This window comes from Rhinolophus hipposideros (genome assembly GCF_964194185.1).
Source record: "Rhinolophus hipposideros genome assembly, chromosome: 14".
Taxonomy (NCBI): domain Eukaryota; kingdom Metazoa; phylum Chordata; class Mammalia; order Chiroptera; family Rhinolophidae; genus Rhinolophus; species Rhinolophus hipposideros.
The window spans coordinates 1535161-1555792 of NC_138060.1; the positions used below are offsets into that span (position 1 = coordinate 1535161).

Below are 20632 nucleotides of genomic sequence, written 5' to 3' on the forward strand. Positions count from 1 at the left end.
TTCAAGAAAATAATTAATTAGAAGCACTTAGTGCAGTGCTTGGCATATTTGAAGAAGTTGTTATCTGTCATACTTCTAATTTTAAAAGGTTTCAATATCTCAGCCGAAAGGAAAAAATATTTAAGGTCATAAAATTATTAGCTAGAAAATCCAGTTTATCAAAACTACCGATTCCTTGCATTTCTTATTAACTGAAATATAAATGAATTTTTCACCATGAGTTATACTTTTTTACCATTTGTTTCCCAACCAATTTCCAACTTTGAATGCAAGATAGCATGTTTTCTGAATAAGTGTCTTCCAAGAGTATATTTTGAATATAACAGTTATTTTTCCAGTTAAAACTGAGAAATGGAAGTACAGGAAAATTAATTTTCTTTTCTCTACAAAGGTTGCTTTGATCTTTTTCAGTGGTTTTAAATTAAGGAACTGTTAAGATTAGCATAACTAAATAAAATAGGTTATATCTTGATAGAAAATATGAGTACACATGCTAGCTAAACAGTAAACAGTGGTGTATGCGTGCACGTGTGTGTCCTTTGTGTGGATATTCAGTATCTTAAATTTTCTACTCATGTTTTTATTTTTATTTGTTGATGGAATTAAAAGATAATTTCCTTTACGGTAACTTTACCAAAATGTGTGATATTTGCAATCCAAGCACAAGTGCTGGGCTTCAGATCCATGTGTGTTCAGATTTGCTTCACCCCATACCGCTGTAGGACTGGGATGGGACTTTAGGGTAAGCCTGGTCTCCTGTGTACCTTACATTTGAAGAGGTCACAAATGTCAAGTATCCTTCTAGCCAGAGGCTTACTTTTTGTTTTATGATGATTACTAACCACAGAGAAAGTAAATGCAGTGCTCAGTCTTTCCTTGAAATGTACTTTGGGGGCAGTCGGTTAGCTCAGTTGGTTAGAGCACAGTGCTCTAACATCAGGGACGCCAGTTCAGTACCCGCATGTACTCCACAACTAGGTTGAAGCAGCAACTTGACTTGGAGCTGATGGGTCCTGGAAAAACACACTTTAAATAAATAAAAGTTAAAAAAAAAAAAAGAAAAAGAAATGTACTTTGAATTCCCAGTTCAAATATGATGAGTTATAAAATTAAAAAAAAAAAAAAAAGAAAACCAGCCTAATTCTATATAACAGTCTCATTCAATGTTTTTTTTCAGAGCTGACTTTTTTGAAGATGAGGCAATTGAACAGGTTTTGAAGTATAATCCTTGGTGGACAGATACATATTCAAAAATGATGGCCCCTTTGGGAAAGAGTCAGGAGCAAGAAGATTGTGCTGCATTAGGTAAGAAACCCAAAAATAGGCTCTTTTGTTTACTGCTTTCTGTGTTATTAAGCACATAATTGTAATTGCCTCATAGAGTAAAGGCATTACTTTGGTTTGCTAATTTTGGAAATGGGGTTGTCAACCCGGGCTGGAAACGCCACTCTACTTATTTTTCTTGGGAAATTCTTCTGAAGTATGTTTTACTTTTGAATCACTGGGATCCTTTTTAAAACTTTTAATTTTTAGTAAATTTAGGGACATTAACACATAGGACATTTGTAGTTGTTGAGGAATCTGCCTGAGAGATCTGAACATTGCTCTGTGGGAAGGGCAGTTGAATGTTAGTAGTGGCAGAAGAAGATCCAGTTTTCATTCCATTTATCTGTTGAATGTATTTGATGTGTCCTCCCCAGTTTTTTCACAAGTGGTTTTTTAAAGTAGGAATGAATAGTTATATCTGTACCTTACAGAGAGCAGGTGGGCCAATTTTTTTTACCAATGAAAGCTGAACTCGGAGGGTTTTGTGAGCCACAGAAAGTGGCTGTGCCATATTTAACATTAAGCCAAATGTCCACAAACAGTCCTTTTTTAGGTGGTCATTTTATTACTGCCTTCCTTAAGCGGGAGGTTTGTATATTAAGTTTGTAAATTAGAATTATAAGTTTCAGATACACTAACAGTAGAAGGCCCATGGTTTCTGTTGTACTGATTTGGCTTTTATTTATATATTAAAAGTATATTTTCATGATTGATAGACATTTGGGCTGTTTACTACTGATGGAAATTTGGGTGTTTTACAGTTTTCTAAAGTGACATCCTTTGACTACTCAATCTGAAGTATGTGCAGGGTGTCTATTTCATGATAACATTCTGATTTTACACGTAGCAACACAATAGCCTGTTATTTGCTCATTGTCTAATGTCTAGCATAAAGCCTGTTATAGATACTCAATAAATATTTATATAGCAAGTAAATATTGCAGTAAATATTTTTGTAGTTAGGTTAGAGTTCAGGTGATTTCTACCTGATTGAAAAATTGCTGTAATCTTTTAGAATTGACTCCACTGTACAACAGAAACATTTATAAATAATGACTCTTGTTACATTGTTTTCAACAAATCCTTGGTTTTACATTTGATTTAAGCATCTTTCAGAGACTTCCCACATATATTATATGGACAAATTTTAAGGTATAGGATTGCTAACATAATATAGGTAGTTAACTGTATATGCCATGTAAATCTGCTCAGAAAATTTGCTCAAACTTAAATCATCAAGGCTGTCTACTGGTCTGAATCAGTTTCCCCAAGTTTAGTGCAGTATTTTAATGAGGTGGTATAACAGGAACTTGGTGGTTGCAGTTTTCTGTCCACAAGGGTGAGCTAGTTGCTCTAAAAATCAAGAGAAGGCATTACCTTTGATTTAAATTCTAAGTTGCTCTACTTTAATTAATGGTAGCTTGTTCTAGGTCCTGTTTTCTGTGTCAGCTATGCTTTGAGTTAGTTCTCTGGGTATAATTTTCACAGATTAAGTCAGCCCATCCCTTCAACCAGTGGCCTTCCTGACCCTTCATCTTCATCTGACCCATGGCGTATATCCAGACTGGGGCTTCAAGAATAATCACAGTCTACAAAGCTAGTGTGGTGATTCATTCTGTAAATTATCTTTAAAAGTAGCAAGGGCTTGTGATCTAAAGTAGAAGAACTTGATCTCTGTGTTGTACAGAAAGTCCTCTTCTAAATGTGCCAAGTATGGGGTGAAGGATACATGGAAGCTAAACACTGGGTTTGGGGTTGAGTCTTGCCCCCCTTCGGGCTAGCTGTGTGGTCTTGCAGCTCTCTGTGGGTTGCTGTGGAAATCCTCTACCTACCTTGTTGAATTGTCATGAAGATTGAATAAGATGGTGTATTTAAAATCCTTAGCATATTGTAATTGTTAGAAATTATTATTACAGAGTAAAATCAGTGGCAGGAGAGCCAGGAATTGAATGGCTTTTCTGTGAAATTACAATTTTTGTACATTTACAAAACCGTAGGGGAAGTTTTTTGTTAACGAGATTCTTCTCTCAATTTTTTTTCCTTGTTCAAGTATTTGAGACACCCAGAATTGGAGGAATAAATTGAAGCGTGTTGAACTAGAATAAAATATGGGAGAAAACAAATAAACCAAGAAATAAACCTGCAAATTCTTAGCCTACTCATGAAGCTGTTGCTGCTGTGGTTTCCCCTCCTCTTCCCCTTTTTCTTTGCCTCCAGGCCTCTTACCTCTCTGGGTGTTACCTCTTAGGCTTCTTCCTCAGGGGGTGCCCGGCAGAGGTGACAGTGCAAGGAGGGGCGCACCTTCGACTCATCCTCATCATAAAATATTAAGATGGATTGTTTTGAATTCCAGATAACCTTTGCCTCAGTTATTATCCTGTCATTTTCATCATAGCTGTGAGTTACAACACAGAGATATTATTAATATCTTCAGTTTCATAATGATCCTGATCTTCCTCTCCAAAGGCTTGTAAGTGGAAGTGTTAAGTGCTATGCTCCCACTGAGTCTGGTTTCATGCAGATGGACTTTCCACATCCTTTGGTGTCTTTTGGTGGTTTCGGCACATGATTGACACCACATACCAATTATAGTCCATGAGCTTCCTAGCAGGGATACCCTGTTTGGCACCACGGATCTCTTCAGTGTTTGGAGAGCTGTCCATCTCAGCTTTGAAAGTTGTAGTGTTACAGGGCTACCCACTTAGACTGAGGGCTTGAATGCCGTACATTTTCTTCTGGTTACCTTGATCTGTTTCCAGAAAGTGTACAATGTCATAGGCAGATTTGCTTTCCTCTGAGAGGAGCCAGATTGTGGATAATTTAATTGTTGACCCACAGAAGACAAGGATGTTTGGGAGGAGGACTTAGACAGAAGGGAAGAATTAAAAGAAACTAAACTAGAAAATGTTCTCAGTGAAGTAAGGTCACTTTCCATTTTGGTGGGAGCCTCTCTGCAGTCTTTAGATATATTGATGGGGTTTTTAATGTTGGGAGGTGATCTTGGGCCATATACTTCAATGCGAGGGCACCAGTTTCTACCCTAAATGAACTGAGTTTTTAGCTGGCTTTTGTATGACTGTTGATTCTTTACAGAAGTGTAATTAATCGAAATGTTGTGAGCTATGACGTATATAGCAAGGCTGCTCTGGAGAGTAGCTAAGTCATGTGAGTGCTTGGCAGATGCTGCTCCTGGCAGCAGTCCTCCAGGCATTGTTGGCACTGCATCTGGACTTGCTCCCAGTGCTGCTGCCTGGTTAGACCAGACTGTGTACACACCTCGCCAAGGTCCCTTTTGGGTCGTATGATTTACAGCTCTAATAAAAAAGGCCTTGGGGAGTTCAGACTTTTGGTTTCTCTAGTGATTTCCTGGTTTGTTGTTATTGTTATTTTTCATCTCTGGTTTCTTTGCTTGAATTTCAGAATTTAAATATGTCTGTGTATTATTAATGAACTCCTTAGGCCAAAATGGAACTTAAAAACACTCAGGAAAAGGTGCTGGTGTTTTAAATAGAGGCCAGGGGCACCTAGCATCCAAGAATTCAGAAGAGTACATTCAAGTAGGTTTTTCTCATGGATATAAGTCATGGAAAGTGGCCTGTGATGTGTGGAAGCACTTCTGGGTGATGTAACATCAGCCCCTACAGTTCTCAGGTCAGCCTTTACAAGTCATTAGACATATGCAGGTGTGGTTATTTCAGGATGAAGGAGTGGACATGCAGGAGTCGATGTGTTGTTGAACGGTGCTGGGCCCACTACCTGGTGATTCAGAATTATGTGGAAGAAGTCTTTATTAGTCAACTAGGATAGAAAGGCTTTTCTCTAGTGAGATAATACCATCATGAACACCTGGCACGTTCCTGTTATTAGCTAAAGTGATGAATGTCTCAAAAACTATACCAAAGGGTATACTGTCACAAACCTTGCTGCATACGAGGGGTATTAAAATACTTTGTCAGGTAGTTTTTCTTCATGTAGTGAGTGTGGTGCTTCTTAGACTTTCCTTAAATCAGATCGCTTTAAATGAACTGAGAGCTTGTTTCGATTAAGGGATCTTTATATGAGCTTTTAATGAAGCTTTAATCAACCCCCAGTTTATCTATCTTTATTAATTTTGTTTTTAAATGTCAGTCTTTAAAGAATACTTTACCTGATACCTACCTGCATAGAGTTTAAAAATATACACAATTCTCTATGTTGCTGGCCATCAGATTAAATAAATGCATTCTGATAGTTATTTGTCATGTATGAGAGCAATGCTTATGCAAATACATCTCCTTTTGTTTTCTATTTTTTAAACATAGAATTTCTAACATGGTTGAAAACATAATTGTAAAAAATATTTCAAAACCTGGTGGTTGTTTTTCTTGCACTGTGTATATTTTAATGAACAAAGGAGTATTGGTTCTAATAATTTCAAATAAGTGTATTTAAGGGTTTTTTTTTTCCTCCAGAGGACAGGATGCCAAACAACTGGAAGCAAGCCTTAAAACAAAAAGAAACCATTTTAAACTTAAAGCTCCTAAGAGTTTGGAAAACTAAATGTGAATAGGGGATATCATGTGTGAGTAATTACATTCTCATCCTTTGGCTTTTGCGCAATTGTGATGAGCAGAAGGGCAGTCTTTTGTTGAGCAGAGACAGAAAGGAGCTGGGTAGTTAACTATCAAGAGAGTGGTTGGGGAATATTAAAAGGCAGTTTAATAATTTGGGTCTCCAAAAAAGTGGTAGACACAACCAGGTATCTCTTATTAATCCTTCTCCCCTGAGAGGCTTCCTGAGTTGGAGCTGGGCACATGACCACTGGCTAGTGATTACATTTCCTTTCCTTGCCACTGGGTGTGGTCATGTGACCAAGTCCTGGATAATGGGAAGTAAGCAGGAGTACTATGTGCCCTTTCTGGATCAGTTCTTTAGAAAGAAGGTACTTGCGTTCTCCTCTTATCCTGCTTTCCCATTGGTTAGAAAATGGTAAAAACCTGGAGCAATTGTCTTGGACCCATAGATGGAAGTCATATCATAGAGATGCTGATACCCTGCCAGTCCTGGATCTGTCCTTTAGAAGAGAAGCATGAGAAAGAAACTTATATCTTACTTAAGCCCTTGTATTTTATGGACCCTTTGTTACAGCAGTTTAGTCTTTCCTCTGTTAAATAATGGACAATTCTAAAACCTGGAGAAATGGGCTTGAAAGTTAATGTGGCATTACTTTGACATGAAGCACTGTGGAACTAGAAGCTGAATGCTCCTCTTTACTGGCCTTAAGAACAAGTGAATTTGAAGGTGATTGTTTGATAGGGCATGGAAGGGAAATGAAGGATTACTTTGCAAGGTAAGAGATTGATAGTACTTTTATTTAGAGGTAACAATATATCTACATACTTATGTTTCTTTAAAAATCTCTCTAAGACAATTAGTAGGCCGTGTTTTACTTATACTAGCTATGAACTGAGCATATCTATGGTTGTTAGCTGTTATTCTTTCTGTAAATCTTGCTCTAACACAAGATGTATTTTACTTGAGAAACCATTAATGCTGGTGTTTCATTAATGTGAGAAGATACATACTTTGATACCTTGCTTAAATTGTAGGCATCAAAGGAAACTTAGAAGGAGCTGCAGTCTCATACATGGTTGCCTTAACAATGTAGATATAACATGATTTTTTTTTTTAACCATTATCTTTCGTCTAGTATCTTAGTTTGCTTTTTTGGTCTCAGTAGTCAACATTTGGTAAGGTGGCTGACATGTAAAAAGAAATAGTGCTATGACGTCATAGAAATCATGGTGTGAGGTGAGCCTCTAAATCTCCCCTGGAATTTACAACAAATTGAACACCTATAATTCTACAAAGAGCTCCTAGTGCAGCAGACAGGCAAGACGAAGAGATGTGCAACTGAAATCATCTAAAGGTGGGCAAATTGGGCAAGCAGGGAAGGAGGAAAAGGGTAAGTGCGGAGATGTGGTCACTCGGGCATAGGACACAGAGCACTGCTTGGAGTTCCGAGCTCCCTACATTTCGGAGCTACAGCTGTCACGGGAGAGGGAAGAACTCGGACTGCTAGTGCTCCCCTTATGGCTCATAGTCCTGCCTGAGGGATGGATAGTCATATAACACGCTGAACCCAACACTCATGGCAGAAACCTTAGAGCAAAGACTGTTGGAAGAGGAGTGACAACAACGATTTGAGACCTCACTGCCAAGCAGAGGATGGAAGGCATACGCACTGAGCCTAGCCAACCCCTCCCTATTCTCCCAGAACTCGCCCTGCCTCCACATGCCCAGTACTAGAATTGGAACAGTAACATTACCTGATAAAAAGAACAGAATATTTGCCTTCTGAGTACTGTAGCCCACAACCACAGACTCAAAGCTGAACTACATAGTTCCAGCAAAGGGGATGGAGCTTTGGGTGCAAGACTGGCTGAGCTGGTTGTCGCTGCCATTGCTTAGAGCCACTTTTCACAACCCACTCCTCCCCTTACCCCACCTGTCTGGGCAGATCCCTGCAGGGGTAAACAGAGCCACTGAAAACACAGACCCCAAATCTGGTGCAGGAAGAGCTTCGGAACTTCAGAAGCTCTCCACATCCCCCAGTGGAGGTGGTCCCCTGAGACCCAGGCAACCTACTCATAGAGGAGAGGCACACCTTCCAGGGAATCCCCCCCATCATATGAGAAGCCGGAACAGTACAAAGAAAATATAACACTATAGTGTGAGAGAGGACGAAAGGCTATAGTCAGAGAGAAAATAAAGCAGTAGTACCAACACCTACTGGAAAGCAAAAGAAAACCTCTTCCTACCAATCTGTTGTAGAACCCACTCCTGTAGATGCCTAGGAAGGGAAATAATAATTCATTAATTCCCATGAATAATCAAGGTAACAAGGCAGCTCAGAAAGAAAATGAAGTCTCCAAAAAAGGTACTTGAAGACATGGAAATATGTGACTTAAATGACACAGAATTAAAGATTGCAGTCCTGAAAAAACTCAACAAGCTGCAAGAAAACACAGGCAATTTAATGAACTCAAAAACACAATCAAAGAACAAAATGAACATTTTACTAAAGAGATTGAAATTTTTTAAAAGAACCAAATAGAATTTCTGGAGATTAAGAACTCAATAAAAGAAATGAAGAATGAAATAGCCAGCTTAGGTAATAGAGCTGACCAGATGGAGGAAAGACTCAGTGACATCGAAGATAGAAATCTGGGAATGACGTAGATGCAACAAGAGAGAGACTTGGGAATTAAAAGAAATAACAGAACTTTACAAGAACTTACTGACTCCATCAAAAAAGAGCAATATAAAAATAATGGGCATTTCAGATGGAGAAGGAACAGAGATTATATTCAAATAGTCAATGAAAACTTCCCAAACTTGTGGTAAGAACAGGATCCTTGAATCCAAGAAACAAATAGAACACTTAATTACCTCAGTCCCAACAGGCCTTCTCCAAGGCACATTGTATTGAAGCTGTCAAAAATTAATGACAAGGAAAGAATCTTCAAAGCAGCCAGGGAAAAGAAGATGGTAACCTACAAAGGAAAGCGCATTAGATTATCATCATATTTTTCAGCAGAAACTCTACAAGCCAAGAGGGAGTATATCAAATATTCAAACTATTGAAAAAGAAAAATTATGAGCCAAGAATAATATATCCAGTAAATATATCCTTTAGATATGAAGGAGGAGTGAAGACCTTTCCAGACATACAGAAGCTCAGGGAATTTTCTGACGCATGACTTGTACTACAAGAAATACTGAAGGAGGCCATTCGACCTGAAACAAAAAAGCAAAAGAATACAAAACCATGAGTAGTTTTGAACATGTATGAACAGACAGAAGCAGGAAATGGCAACACCTACACCAAATAAAACACTATACACTTAAACATAGCATACAGAGTAAAGAAGAAAAGAAAACACTTTAAAAAATAGAGAGGAAAAAGACAATTTTCTACTGCAGCACAGAAATCAACTCACAGCATAAATAGGGATAATTTGTGACAACAAAACATAAAAGGGGACAGAGTAAAGGTCTGCCCAGGCACAAGAAATGGAGAAAGTAAGCATGCTGAAGAAAATGGAATATTCTAAATATGAAACTTACTTTCACATAAACTTAATGGTAAACACTCAAAAAAAAAATTCTCAACGGACATATATAACAAAACAATAAGAAACAGAAGGAAAAATCATAGAATACCACCACACTGAAATAACATACAGCAACAAAAAGGCAAACAAACAATGGAGACACAGTCCCACTAGAAAACCAAAGATAGAATGATAGAAAGTTCTCATATATCAATAATCATGTTAAATGTAAATGGACTGAACTCACCAATAAAAAGGCACAGAGTAGCAGATTGGATCAAAAAACTAAAACCAACCATATGCTCCAAGAGACATATCTCAGCTACTAGGACAAAGTGAAAGGGTGGAAATTGACGCTCCAAACAGATGGTACCCAGAGAAAAGCAGATGAACCATACTGATATCAGATGAAACAGACTTAAGAATAAAAAAGGTAACAAGAGACAAAGATGGACATTTCATAATGATAAAGGGGTCCATAAAGCCAGAAGACATAACAGTCATCAATATTTATGCTCCCAATGAAGGAGCACCAAAATAGACAAAGCAACTACTAACGGAACTAAAGGGAGAAATTGACCAAAACACAGTTATACTATGGGACCGAAATACATCATTGACAGCTATGGATAGGTCATCCAAACAGAAAGTAAATGAAGAAATATCAGCCCTATGTGACACGTTAGATGAAATGGACATAATTGACATTTATAGAACACTTCATTCTAGAACATCAGACTATACAGTCTTTTCTAGTGTACATGGAACATTCTTAAGGGTAGACCATAATGGGACATAAAACTAGCCTCAGCAAATTTAAGAAGATTGAAATCATATCAGCCTTGTCCTCTGAGCACAAGGCTTTGAAATTGGATATCAACTGCAAAAAGAAAGCAGGAAAAACCAGAAATATGTGAAGATTAAACAACATACTGTTAAAGAACGATTGGGTCAAAGAAGAAATAAGGGAAGAAATCAAAAGATACATAGAAACAAATGAGAATGAAAATAAATCGTACCTAAATTTTTAGGATTCAGCGAAGCAATTTTAAGAGGGAAACATTTATTATTACAGGCCTTTCTCAAGAAAGAAGAAAAATCCCAAATAAATAACCTCACGTTACACCTTAAAGAACTTGAAAAAGAACAACAAATGAAACCTAAGGTTAGCAGAAGAAAGGAAATAATAAAATCAGAGCAGAACTAAATGAAATAGAGGGCAGAAAGACAATAGAAAAATTAATGCGACAAAGAGCTGGTTCTTTGAAAAGATTAATAAAATTGACAAACCCTTGGCTAGACTCACTAAGATAAAAAGAGAAAAGACGCAAACAAATCAGAAAGGAAACAAGGGAAGTTCCAGAAATACGGATGCCCCAGAAATACAACGGATTATACAAGAATGCTATGAAGAGCTCTATGCCACTAAATTCTATAACCTAGAAGAAATGGGCATGTTCTTCAAAACATATAGCCTTTTTAGGCTGCATCACGAAAAACCGGATAATCTAAATGGACCGATCAACAGGAAATTGAATCAGTCATCTGAAACCTTCCCAAAAGCAAAAGTCCAGGATAATATGGCTTCACTAGTGAATTCTACCAAACATTGAAAGAGGATCTAATACCTGTCCTACTTAAACTCTTCCAAAAAATTGAAGAAGAGGCAATACTCCCTAACTCATTTTATAAAGCAAGCATTACTCTGGTACCAAAGCCTAGTAAAGATAACACAAAAAATGAAAATTACAGACCAATGTCTCTGATGAATACAGATGCAAAAATCCTTGACAAAATTCTAGCAAATCGCATGCAACAATGCATTGAAAAAATTATACATCACGCCAAGTGGGGTTCATACCAAGGGAACAAGGATGGTTCAACATCCACAAATCCATCAATGTGACACATCGCATAAACAAAGGACAAAAATCACATGATTATATCAATAGATGTAGAAAAAGCATTGGACGAGATACAACATCTATTTATGAGTAAAACACTTAATAAAGTGGGTATAGAACGAAAATCCCTCAACGTAATAAAGGCCATATATGACAAACTCTCAGCTAATATCATAAATAACGGTGAAAAACTGAAGCCTTTTATGTTCAGGAACTCGACAGGGCTGTCCCCTATCACCCCTGCTTTTCAACATAGTATGGGATGTCCTAGCCAGAGCAATCAGGCAAGAGAAAGGATTAAAAGGCATCCACATGGGGAATGAATAAGTTAAATTGTCACTTTTTGCAGGTGACATGATGCTATATATAGAATACCCTTTAGACTCCACCAGAAAGCTACTAGAAACAATAAACAAATACAATAAAGTTGCTGGCTACAAAATCAACATATAAAAGTCCATTGCATTCCTATATACTAACAATGAAACCTCAGAAAAAGAAAATTAAAAAAAGTTCCTTTTGCAATTGCAACAAAAAGAATAAAATACCTAGGAACCAACTTAACCACAGATGTGAAAGACCTATACACTGAAAACTATAAGACATTTTAAAAGAAATTGAAGACCAAAGAAATGGAAAGACATTCCATTTTCATGGATTGGAAGAATCAACATAGTTAAAATGGCCATATTACCTTAAATAATATATAGATTTAATGCAATCCCTGTCAAAATCCCAATGTCATTTTATATAGAAATATAACAAAAAATCGTCAGATTTGTGTGGAACCACAAAAGACCCTGAATAGCCAAAGCAATCTTAAGAAAAAAGAACAATGCTGGAGGTATCACACTCCCTGACTTTAGCTTGTACTACAGGACAACAGTAATCAAAACAGCATGGTATTGGCAGAAAAACAGACACAAAGACTAATGGAATAGAATCGAGAACCCAGAAATAAACTCACATAAATATGAACATACAATTTTCGACAAACAAGCCAAAAACATACAATGGAGGAAAGACAGCCTCTTCATTAAATGGTGCTGGGAGAATTGGATAGCCATGCAAAAGAGTGGAATTGGACTGCTGTCTGTCACCATGTACCAAAATTAATTCAAAATGGATCAAAGACCTAAACATAAAACCTGAAACAATAAACTGCATAGAAGAAAACGTAGGTACTAAAGTTATGGACCTTCTGTTCAAAGAGGATTTTATGAATTTGACTCCAAAGGCAAGGGAAGTAAAAGCTAAAATAAATTAATGGGAGTATATCAAACTAAAATGCTTCTGCACAGGACAGTTCCTCCGATAAGGGTCTAATATCCAAAATATACAAGGCATTCATACAGCTCAACGAGAAAAAAAACAATCCTATTAAAAAATGGACAAAGAACCTGAATAGACATTTCTCCAAAGAGGACATACAAATGACCCACAGACATATGAAAAAATGGTGAACATCACTAATCATTAGAGAAATGCAAATAAAAATCACAATGAGATATCCCCTCACACCAGTTAGAATGGCTATCATCAAGAAGAAAAATAGCAAGTGTTGGAGAGGTTGTGGAGAATAAGGAACCCTCATACACTAATAGTGGGAATGGAGACAGGTGAAACCCCTATGGAAGGCAGTGTGGAGGTTCCTCAAAAAATTAAAAATAGAATTACTGTATGACACAGCAATTCCTCTCCTCGGTATCCACCCAAAAAATCTGTAAACATTTATCCTTAATGATATATGTGCATTCGATGTTCATTGCATTCTTTTTTTTAGAAAATACAATTTTTATTTCTAGTATTTCTATTGACTCCGAGTGAACTTGATTAGACATTTCATCAGCAGAAACCAATCCCAATTTTTATGCTCCATCCTGCATAGGACCTGTTTTGGGGTATTCTGATGAAAGAGAAATCAAGTTTATAATCTAAGAGAGCAACATGGAGACAGAACGAGCCTTGTTCAAACACATTGTTCACTCTTTTGAAAACACATTCGTCACCTGGCTTTTATAAAATTTCCCTTTGGTAATCACTTTTTAAAAATGACTTATTAATAGTCCATCAGCTGTGACTTAGTATATTTGCGTTTTTGCTGGTAAGTGACTCCCTAAAACACTGAGTTCTTTGAACCAAGACGTTCCCTAAATGGTACATTTTCTAGCTCATGTTTTAACTTGAATCGGCACATAAAGTGTATGTCTAGCCTTGTACACACATTCAATCATATTATCATTTTACCATGCTTAAAGCAAATGATAACAGGGAAAAGAGATTCCATGTCATATCATCTTTCCTCTGTATTAGCTACTTTCTTTCATTTTCCTCCATTTTCAATAATTGAATTGTCTAAGGAGAAATTTAAATTCCCCTTTGGAAGGTTAGTTTTGTTGAGGAGACCTAAACTGAGCAGTTCTAATATTTGTTTAGCGTGATTTTTTTTAACTCAGATGTTTACTTTTATATCCCTCACACTATGTGAAGCCCCCTCCCCCCATCCACCATCTGACATCGCACAGAGCCATTACATTTCCACTGTCTCTATACCTAATGCTGTATTCCACTTCTTGTAAGTATATACATATATATATGCATATATATATATGTATATATATATGTGTATATATATAAAATTATAGTTGGCATTCACTATTCTTCAGCTTCAGCTTCAGATGTACAGTGCAGTGATCAGGCATCTACGTCATCCCTGAGGTGGTCTCCCAAACGGGACAAGTGTCCAACGGATACCCTACAAAATCTTTACAACATTATTGATTACATTCCCCAAATTAATTTTCAAAACCCCGTGGCCATCTTGTGGTTACTGATAGTTTTCTAATCTCCTCACCTTCCCCCTGTTCCCCACCTTGCCCTCCCATCTAGCAACCCTCAGTTTTTCCTCTATGTCTCCAAAACTGTTTCTGATTACTTCATTCACTTATTCTTTCTGTTAGATTCCACATATAAGTGAGGTCACATGGTATTTGTCTTTGTCTGACTTATTTCACTTAACATAATGTTCTCTAAGTCCATCCAAGTTGTTGCAAATGGTAAGATTTCTTTCTTCTTTATGGCTGCATAATACTCCATTGTGTAAATGTACCACAGTTTCTTAATCCAGTCGTCTACCGATGGGCATTTCGGTTGTTTCTATATCTTGGCTATTGTGTATAGTGCTGCAGTAAACATAGGAGTGCATAAATTTTTTTGAATTAGAGTTTTGGATTTCTCCAGATAGATACCTAGGAGTAGAATTGCTGGATAAGGTAGTTCATTTTCAGATTTTTGAGATACCTCCATACTGTTTTCCATAGTGGCTGCACTAATCTGCAGTCCCACCAACAGTGCACTAGCGTTCCCTTTTCTCCACATCTGCGCCAGCACTTGTTGTTTGATGATTTCTTGATGATACCCATTTTGACTGGGGTGAGGTGGTATGTCATTGTGGTTTTTATTTGCATTGCTCTGATGGTTAGTGAGGTTGAGCATTTCTTCATATGTCTGTTTACCATGTGTATGTCCTTTTTAGAAAAATGTCTCTTCATGTCCTCTGCCCATTTTTAAATTGGGTTGATTGTTTTTTTTGGAGTTGAGTTGAGTGAGGTTTTTATAGATTTGTGATATTAACACCTTATCAGATATATCATTGGCAAATATCTTTTCCCATTCAGTAGGATCCCTTTTTGTTTTATTGATGGTATCCTTTGCTGTGAAATTACTTTTTAGTTTGATGTAATCCCACATGTTTATTTTTTCTCTTACTTCCCTCACGTGAGGGGATATATCAGTAAAAATCTTACTCCAGGTAATGTCTGTGAAGTTTCTTCCTATATTTTCTTCTAGGTATTTTATGGTTTCAGATCTTACATTTAAGTCTTTAAGCCTTTTTGAATTTATTTTTGTATATGGTGTAAGGAGGTGGTCCAGCTTCATTTTTTTGAACGTGTCTGTCAAGGTTTCCCAGCACCATTTATTGAATAGACTGTCTTTACCCCACTGTACGTTCTTGCTTCCATTGTCATAGATTAAATGACCATAGAAGCATGGATTAATTTCTGGACTCTGTATTGTGTTCCATTGGTCTATGTGTCTATTTTTATGCCAGTTCCATGCTCCTTTGATTACTGTAGGCTTGTAGTATAATTTGATGTTAGGAATGGTTATACCTCCCAGTTTGTTCTTATTTCTCAAATTTGCTGAGGCTATCTGTGGTCTTTAATGGTCCCATATTAATTTTAGGATTATATGTTCTATTTCTGAGAAAAACGTCATTGGTAGTTTGATAGGAATTGCGTTGAATATGTATATTGCCTTAGGCAGTATGGACATTTTAACTATATTAATTCTTCCTATCCACGAACATGGTATGTGTTTCCATCTATTTGTATCTTCTTTCATCTCTTTCTGAAGTGTCTTATAATTTTCTGAGTACAGATCTTTTACTTCTTTGGTTAAATTTATTCCCAGTTATTTTATAGTCTTTGAAGCAATTGTAAATGGAATTGTTTTTTAATTTCTCCTTCTGATGTTTTATTATTGGTATGTACAAATACAATGATTTCTGAATATTAATTTTGTATCCTGCTACTTTACTAAATTCATCTATCAGCTCTAATAGTTTCTTGGTGGAGTTTTTAGGGTTCTCTATATATAGTATCATGTCATCTGCATATAATGACAATTTTACTTCCTTCTTACCAATTTGGATGCCTTTTATTTCTTTTTCTTGTCTGATTGCTGTGGCTAGAACTTCGAGCACTATATTGAATAGAGTGGAGAAAGTAGACAACCTCGCCTTGTTCCTGATCTTAAGAGGAGTGGTTTTAGCTTTTCACCATTGAGTATGATGTTAACTGTGGGTTTATCATATATGGCCTTCATTATATTGAGATATGATCCCTCTATTCCCACTTTCTTAAGGGTTTTTATCATAAATGGCTGCTGGATTTTATCAAATGCTTTCTCTGCATCTATTGATATGATCATGTGATTTTTATTTTTCATTTTTTTAATGTGGTGTATCACATTAATTGATTTGTGGTTGTTGAACCATCCTTGCATACCAGGGATGAATCCCTCTTGATCGTGGTGTATGAGCTTTTTAATGTATTGCTGAATTTCACTAATATTATGTTGAGTATTTTTGCATCTATGTTCATTAGAGTTGTAGTTTTCTTTTTTTGTGGTGTTTTTGTCTGATTTGGGGATTAGTGTGATATTGGCTTCATAAAAAGTGTTTGGGAGCCTTCCCTCCTTTTGGATTTTTTGGAAGAGCTTGAGGAGAATAGGTGATAATTCTTTTTTGAACGTTTTGTAAAATTCACCCGTAAAGCCATCTGGTCCAGGGCTTTTGTTTGTTGGGAGATTGTTGATTACTGATTCAATTTCCCTGGTGGTAATCAGTCTATTCAGGCTTTCTGTTTCTTCTTGTGTTAACTTTGGAAGGTTGTACGCGTCTAGAAAATTGTCCATTTCTTCCAGATTGTCAAATTTGTTGGCATATAGTTGCTCATAGTTATTTCTTAAATTTTTTTTGGTATTTCTGTGGTGTCTGTTGTCACTTCTCCTTTTTCATTTCTGATTTTATTAATTTGGGTCCTCTGTTTTTTTTCATGAAGCTGGCTAGAGGTTTTTCAATTTTGTTTATCTTCCTTAAGAACCAACTGTTGGATTCATTGATCTTTTGTGTTGTTTTTCTGGTTTCTGTTTCATTTATTTCTGCTCTGATCTTTATTATCTCCTTCCTTGTACTTTCTTTGGGCTTATTTTGGTGTTCTTTTTCCAGATTCCTTAAGTGTGAAGATAAACTGTTGATCAGTGATTTTTCTTGTTTCTCTAGGTAGGCATGCAATGCTATGAATTTCCCTCTTAGGACTGCTTTCGCGGCGTCCCATTGATTTTGGTTCGTCGTGTTTTCATTTTTGTTTCTCTCGAGATATCTTTTGATTTCTTCCTTGATCTCCTGGTTGATCCATTCATTATTTAGTAACATGTTTTTCAGCCTCCATGAATTGGTGTGTCTTCCAGTTTTTTTCCTGTAGTTCATGTCTAATTTTATAGGACTGTGGTCAGAGAAGACAATTGGTATGATTTCAATTTTCTTAAATTCATCAAGACTTGTTTTGTGGCCTAACTAATATATGGTCTATCTTGGAAAATGTTGCATGTGCGCTTGAGAAGAATGTGTATTCTGCAGTTTTCTGGTGAAATGCTCTGAAAATATCGATTAAATCCAAGTGGTCCAGTGTGTCATTTAAGGCTGTTGTTTCCATATTGATTTTCTGTCTGGAAGACCTGTCCCTTGTTGTCAGAGGTGTGTTGAAGTCCCCTACTAAGCTAGTGTTACTGTTGATCTCTGTCTCTATCTCAGTCAAAATCTGTTTTATATATTTAGGTGCTCCTATGTTGGGTGCATAGATGTTTACCAGGGTTATGTCCTCTTGTCGGATCGATCACTTTATTATCATATAGTGCCAATCTTTGTTTTTTAATATGTTCTTCATTTTAAGGTCTATTTTGTCAGATAGAGTATTGCAACTCCATCTTTTTTCTGATTTCCATTTGCATGAAATATCTTACTCCAACCCTTCACTTTCAGCCTGTGTGTGCCTTTTGATCTGAGGTGAGTCTCTTGTGTACAGCATATATAAGGGTCTTGCTTCCTTATCCACTGAGCCACCCTATGTCTCTTGATTGGAGCATTTAATCCGTTTACATTTAAAGTGATTATTGATAGGTACATAGTTATTGCCATTTTTAAATTTGTAGTTAGATTGTTTTCATCTTTCTTCTATTTACAGAAGTCCTTTTAGTATTTCTTGCAATGCTGGCTTGGCGGTAATGAATTCCTTTAGCTTATTCTTTTCTGGGAAGCTCTTTATTTCTCCATCCACTTTAAATGATAGCCTTGCTGGATAAAGCAATCTAGGTTGTAGGCCTTTGTTTTCGATCACTTTGAGTGTCTCCTGCCATTCCCTCCTGGCCTGCAATGTTTCTGTAGAAAAGTCATTTGATAGTCTTATGGGAGTTCCCTTGTATGTAACCTTCTGCCTTTCTCTTGCTGCTTTTAGGATTCTCTCTCTGTCTTTAACTTTTGCCGTTTTAATCATAATATGTCTTGGTGTGGACCTGTTTGGGTTTATCCTGGTTGGAATTCTCTGCACTTCCTGGGCTTGTATGTTGGTTTTCTTCATCAGGTTAGGGAAGTTTTCCGACATTATTCTCTCAAATATGTTCTCAATCCCTTGCTTCCTCTCTTCACCTTCTGGTATTCTTATGATGTGCATGTTGTTGCGCTTGATGTTATCCCAGTGGTCTCTTAAACCATTTTCATTTTTTTTATTCTTTTTTCTTTCTGTTGTTTTGTTTTCGTGATATCTGCTAACTTGTCTTCTAATTCGTTGATTCGATCCTCTACTTCATCTAACCTGCTGGTAATTCCTTCAAGTGAGTTCTTTATTTCAGTATTTGTGGTCTTGAGTTCTAAGTGGTTGTTCATTGTGATTTCTCTATCCTTCTTTATGTTGTCTGTAAGCTCCTTAAACATTCTTATCATCAGTGTTCTGAACTCTATCTCTGACAGGTTGGTTACCGCTGTTTCATTTGTTTCCATTTCTGGAGGTTTCTTCTGCTGTTTGATTTGGGACATGTTTCTTTGTTTCCCCATTCTGGCTGACTCTCTGTTTGGTTTGATGTATTAGGTAGATCCCCTAGAGTTCTTAGTTCTTACTGTGTTTTATATTTGACTTGCACTACTTCGTTCTTGTGCTCTGCGTGTGCTGCAAAGGTGATCTTGTGTTGTGTATTTTGTCCTGTTAAAGAAGATCTTTAATTGCTTTTCGCTTGTGAGCATGTGGGGTTAACTCCCAGGCTGACTAGTTGTGAGACTTGGCTCTGCCCACTACAGGGTGTTCTGCTGCATGAGGGTTGACCACTTAAATGTGGTTTGGCCACTATGGGCTCTTGTGCCTGTAGAGAATTCCCTCTGGGTGTGTGACTTGTAGGTCAAACCCGGTAGTAGTCTGATTTGGTCTGGAGTTGGCCTCTGGGTGTGTTGAATCTTGTGCCCCTTAAGCTGGGGCCTGGTAGGGCAATTTCAGAACAAAGCAAATCACCAAGCACAACAACAACAACATCAACAACAACATAGAGATAATCAAATACATTCACATGTAAAAACAACTGACAACCCCCTTTTTTTCTTCTTTTGACAGGCAAAGATATCAAAGATATAAAGATAAAACAAAACAAAACAAAAATCAGTGCCCACCAAGTAATCTCCAGGTTGTCCTCTGCTGTACCAAAGAGTCCTCTGCGTATTGTGCAGGCAGAGCCGGTCACCTGGTGCCCAGAGTGACTTTGGGACTGCAGATTTAAATGCGTGAGGCTGAGGGGTCTGGATGGTAGGTTTTACAAAGTCAGTGCAGTTTCTGCCCTTGCCTGTACATATGCGCACTGAGAGTAGCACCACCAGCCCTGTGTGCAGTTCTCCTGAGTCTTAGGGCACTTCCATGTTTGTGTGTGTGTGTGTGTGTGTGTGTGGCGGGCGGGAGGTTTCTGAGCTGCTGAAATCCCAGAGCTGTGTGTGCCGCCTACTGCTGACCCCTGGGAGTGCCTCCGCAGTTGTAATTTCCCTGCCCTAGGCAGGCCAGAAAGGGTGGAGACTGTGGATGGCGGGTCTTCTGTCTCCTAGCGCAGCTATGTTACACTTTTCCCACAGGCCAGAAAACGTGGTGGCTGGGGGTGGAGTCTATTCTCTCCCAGCACAGCAAAAATCCCACTCTTCCCAGCCTCTTCCCTGGGTCAGAGCTGCATGCCAGTCTTCCCAGAGCCTGAGCACTAAGGCCCCTCTATAATCTGACACTACTCCTCAGTTCAGGGGCCAGTTTAAGTCTCTGGAAGGGCGGGGATAAGATTGGAAGAGCGGGGGAGGTGAGGGAAGGGCCCAGGTATGGAGTTTGTGTCCTTTTTCCAGCACAGGGCCCAACTGGAGGTCTCAGCTGAGGTTATTGCCTCAAATGCTCTGGATATGCTGCCCCCGTGGTGGGAGAGATCAGCTGTGGGACGCAGGGAAAGAGCCCACCTCCTGGCTTTTGTGTTCTCTGTTCCGTCCTGGGATCCCCTGTGTCTCTGCAGCTGTCGGCCGCGTTTCCACCGCCGCAGATGTGGACCGCGTTTCCACTGCCGCAGATGCGGGCTGCGTCCCCACAGCCGCAGATGTGGGCTGCATCTCCACTCCACTCCCTTATCTCTTTCCCTGCTCTCCCTATTTGCCCACCTTCATGTAATCCTTGCACGAAT

At 37.9% G+C, this 20632-nt stretch overlaps 1 protein-coding gene across 1 annotated transcript in view; it reads left to right on the plus strand.

Moving 5' to 3' along the window:
- The window catches only part of SHQ1 (SHQ1, H/ACA ribonucleoprotein assembly factor), a 150001-nt gene that overhangs the window by 46231 nt on the left and 83138 nt on the right, over nucleotides 1-20632 (plus strand). Inside the window, exon 6 of the mRNA XM_081072717.1 lies at nucleotides 1178-1305. Within this exon, the coding sequence (XP_080928843.1) occupies nucleotides 1178-1305 (128 nt within the window). The remainder of the gene's footprint in view (nucleotides 1-1177; nucleotides 1306-20632) is intronic.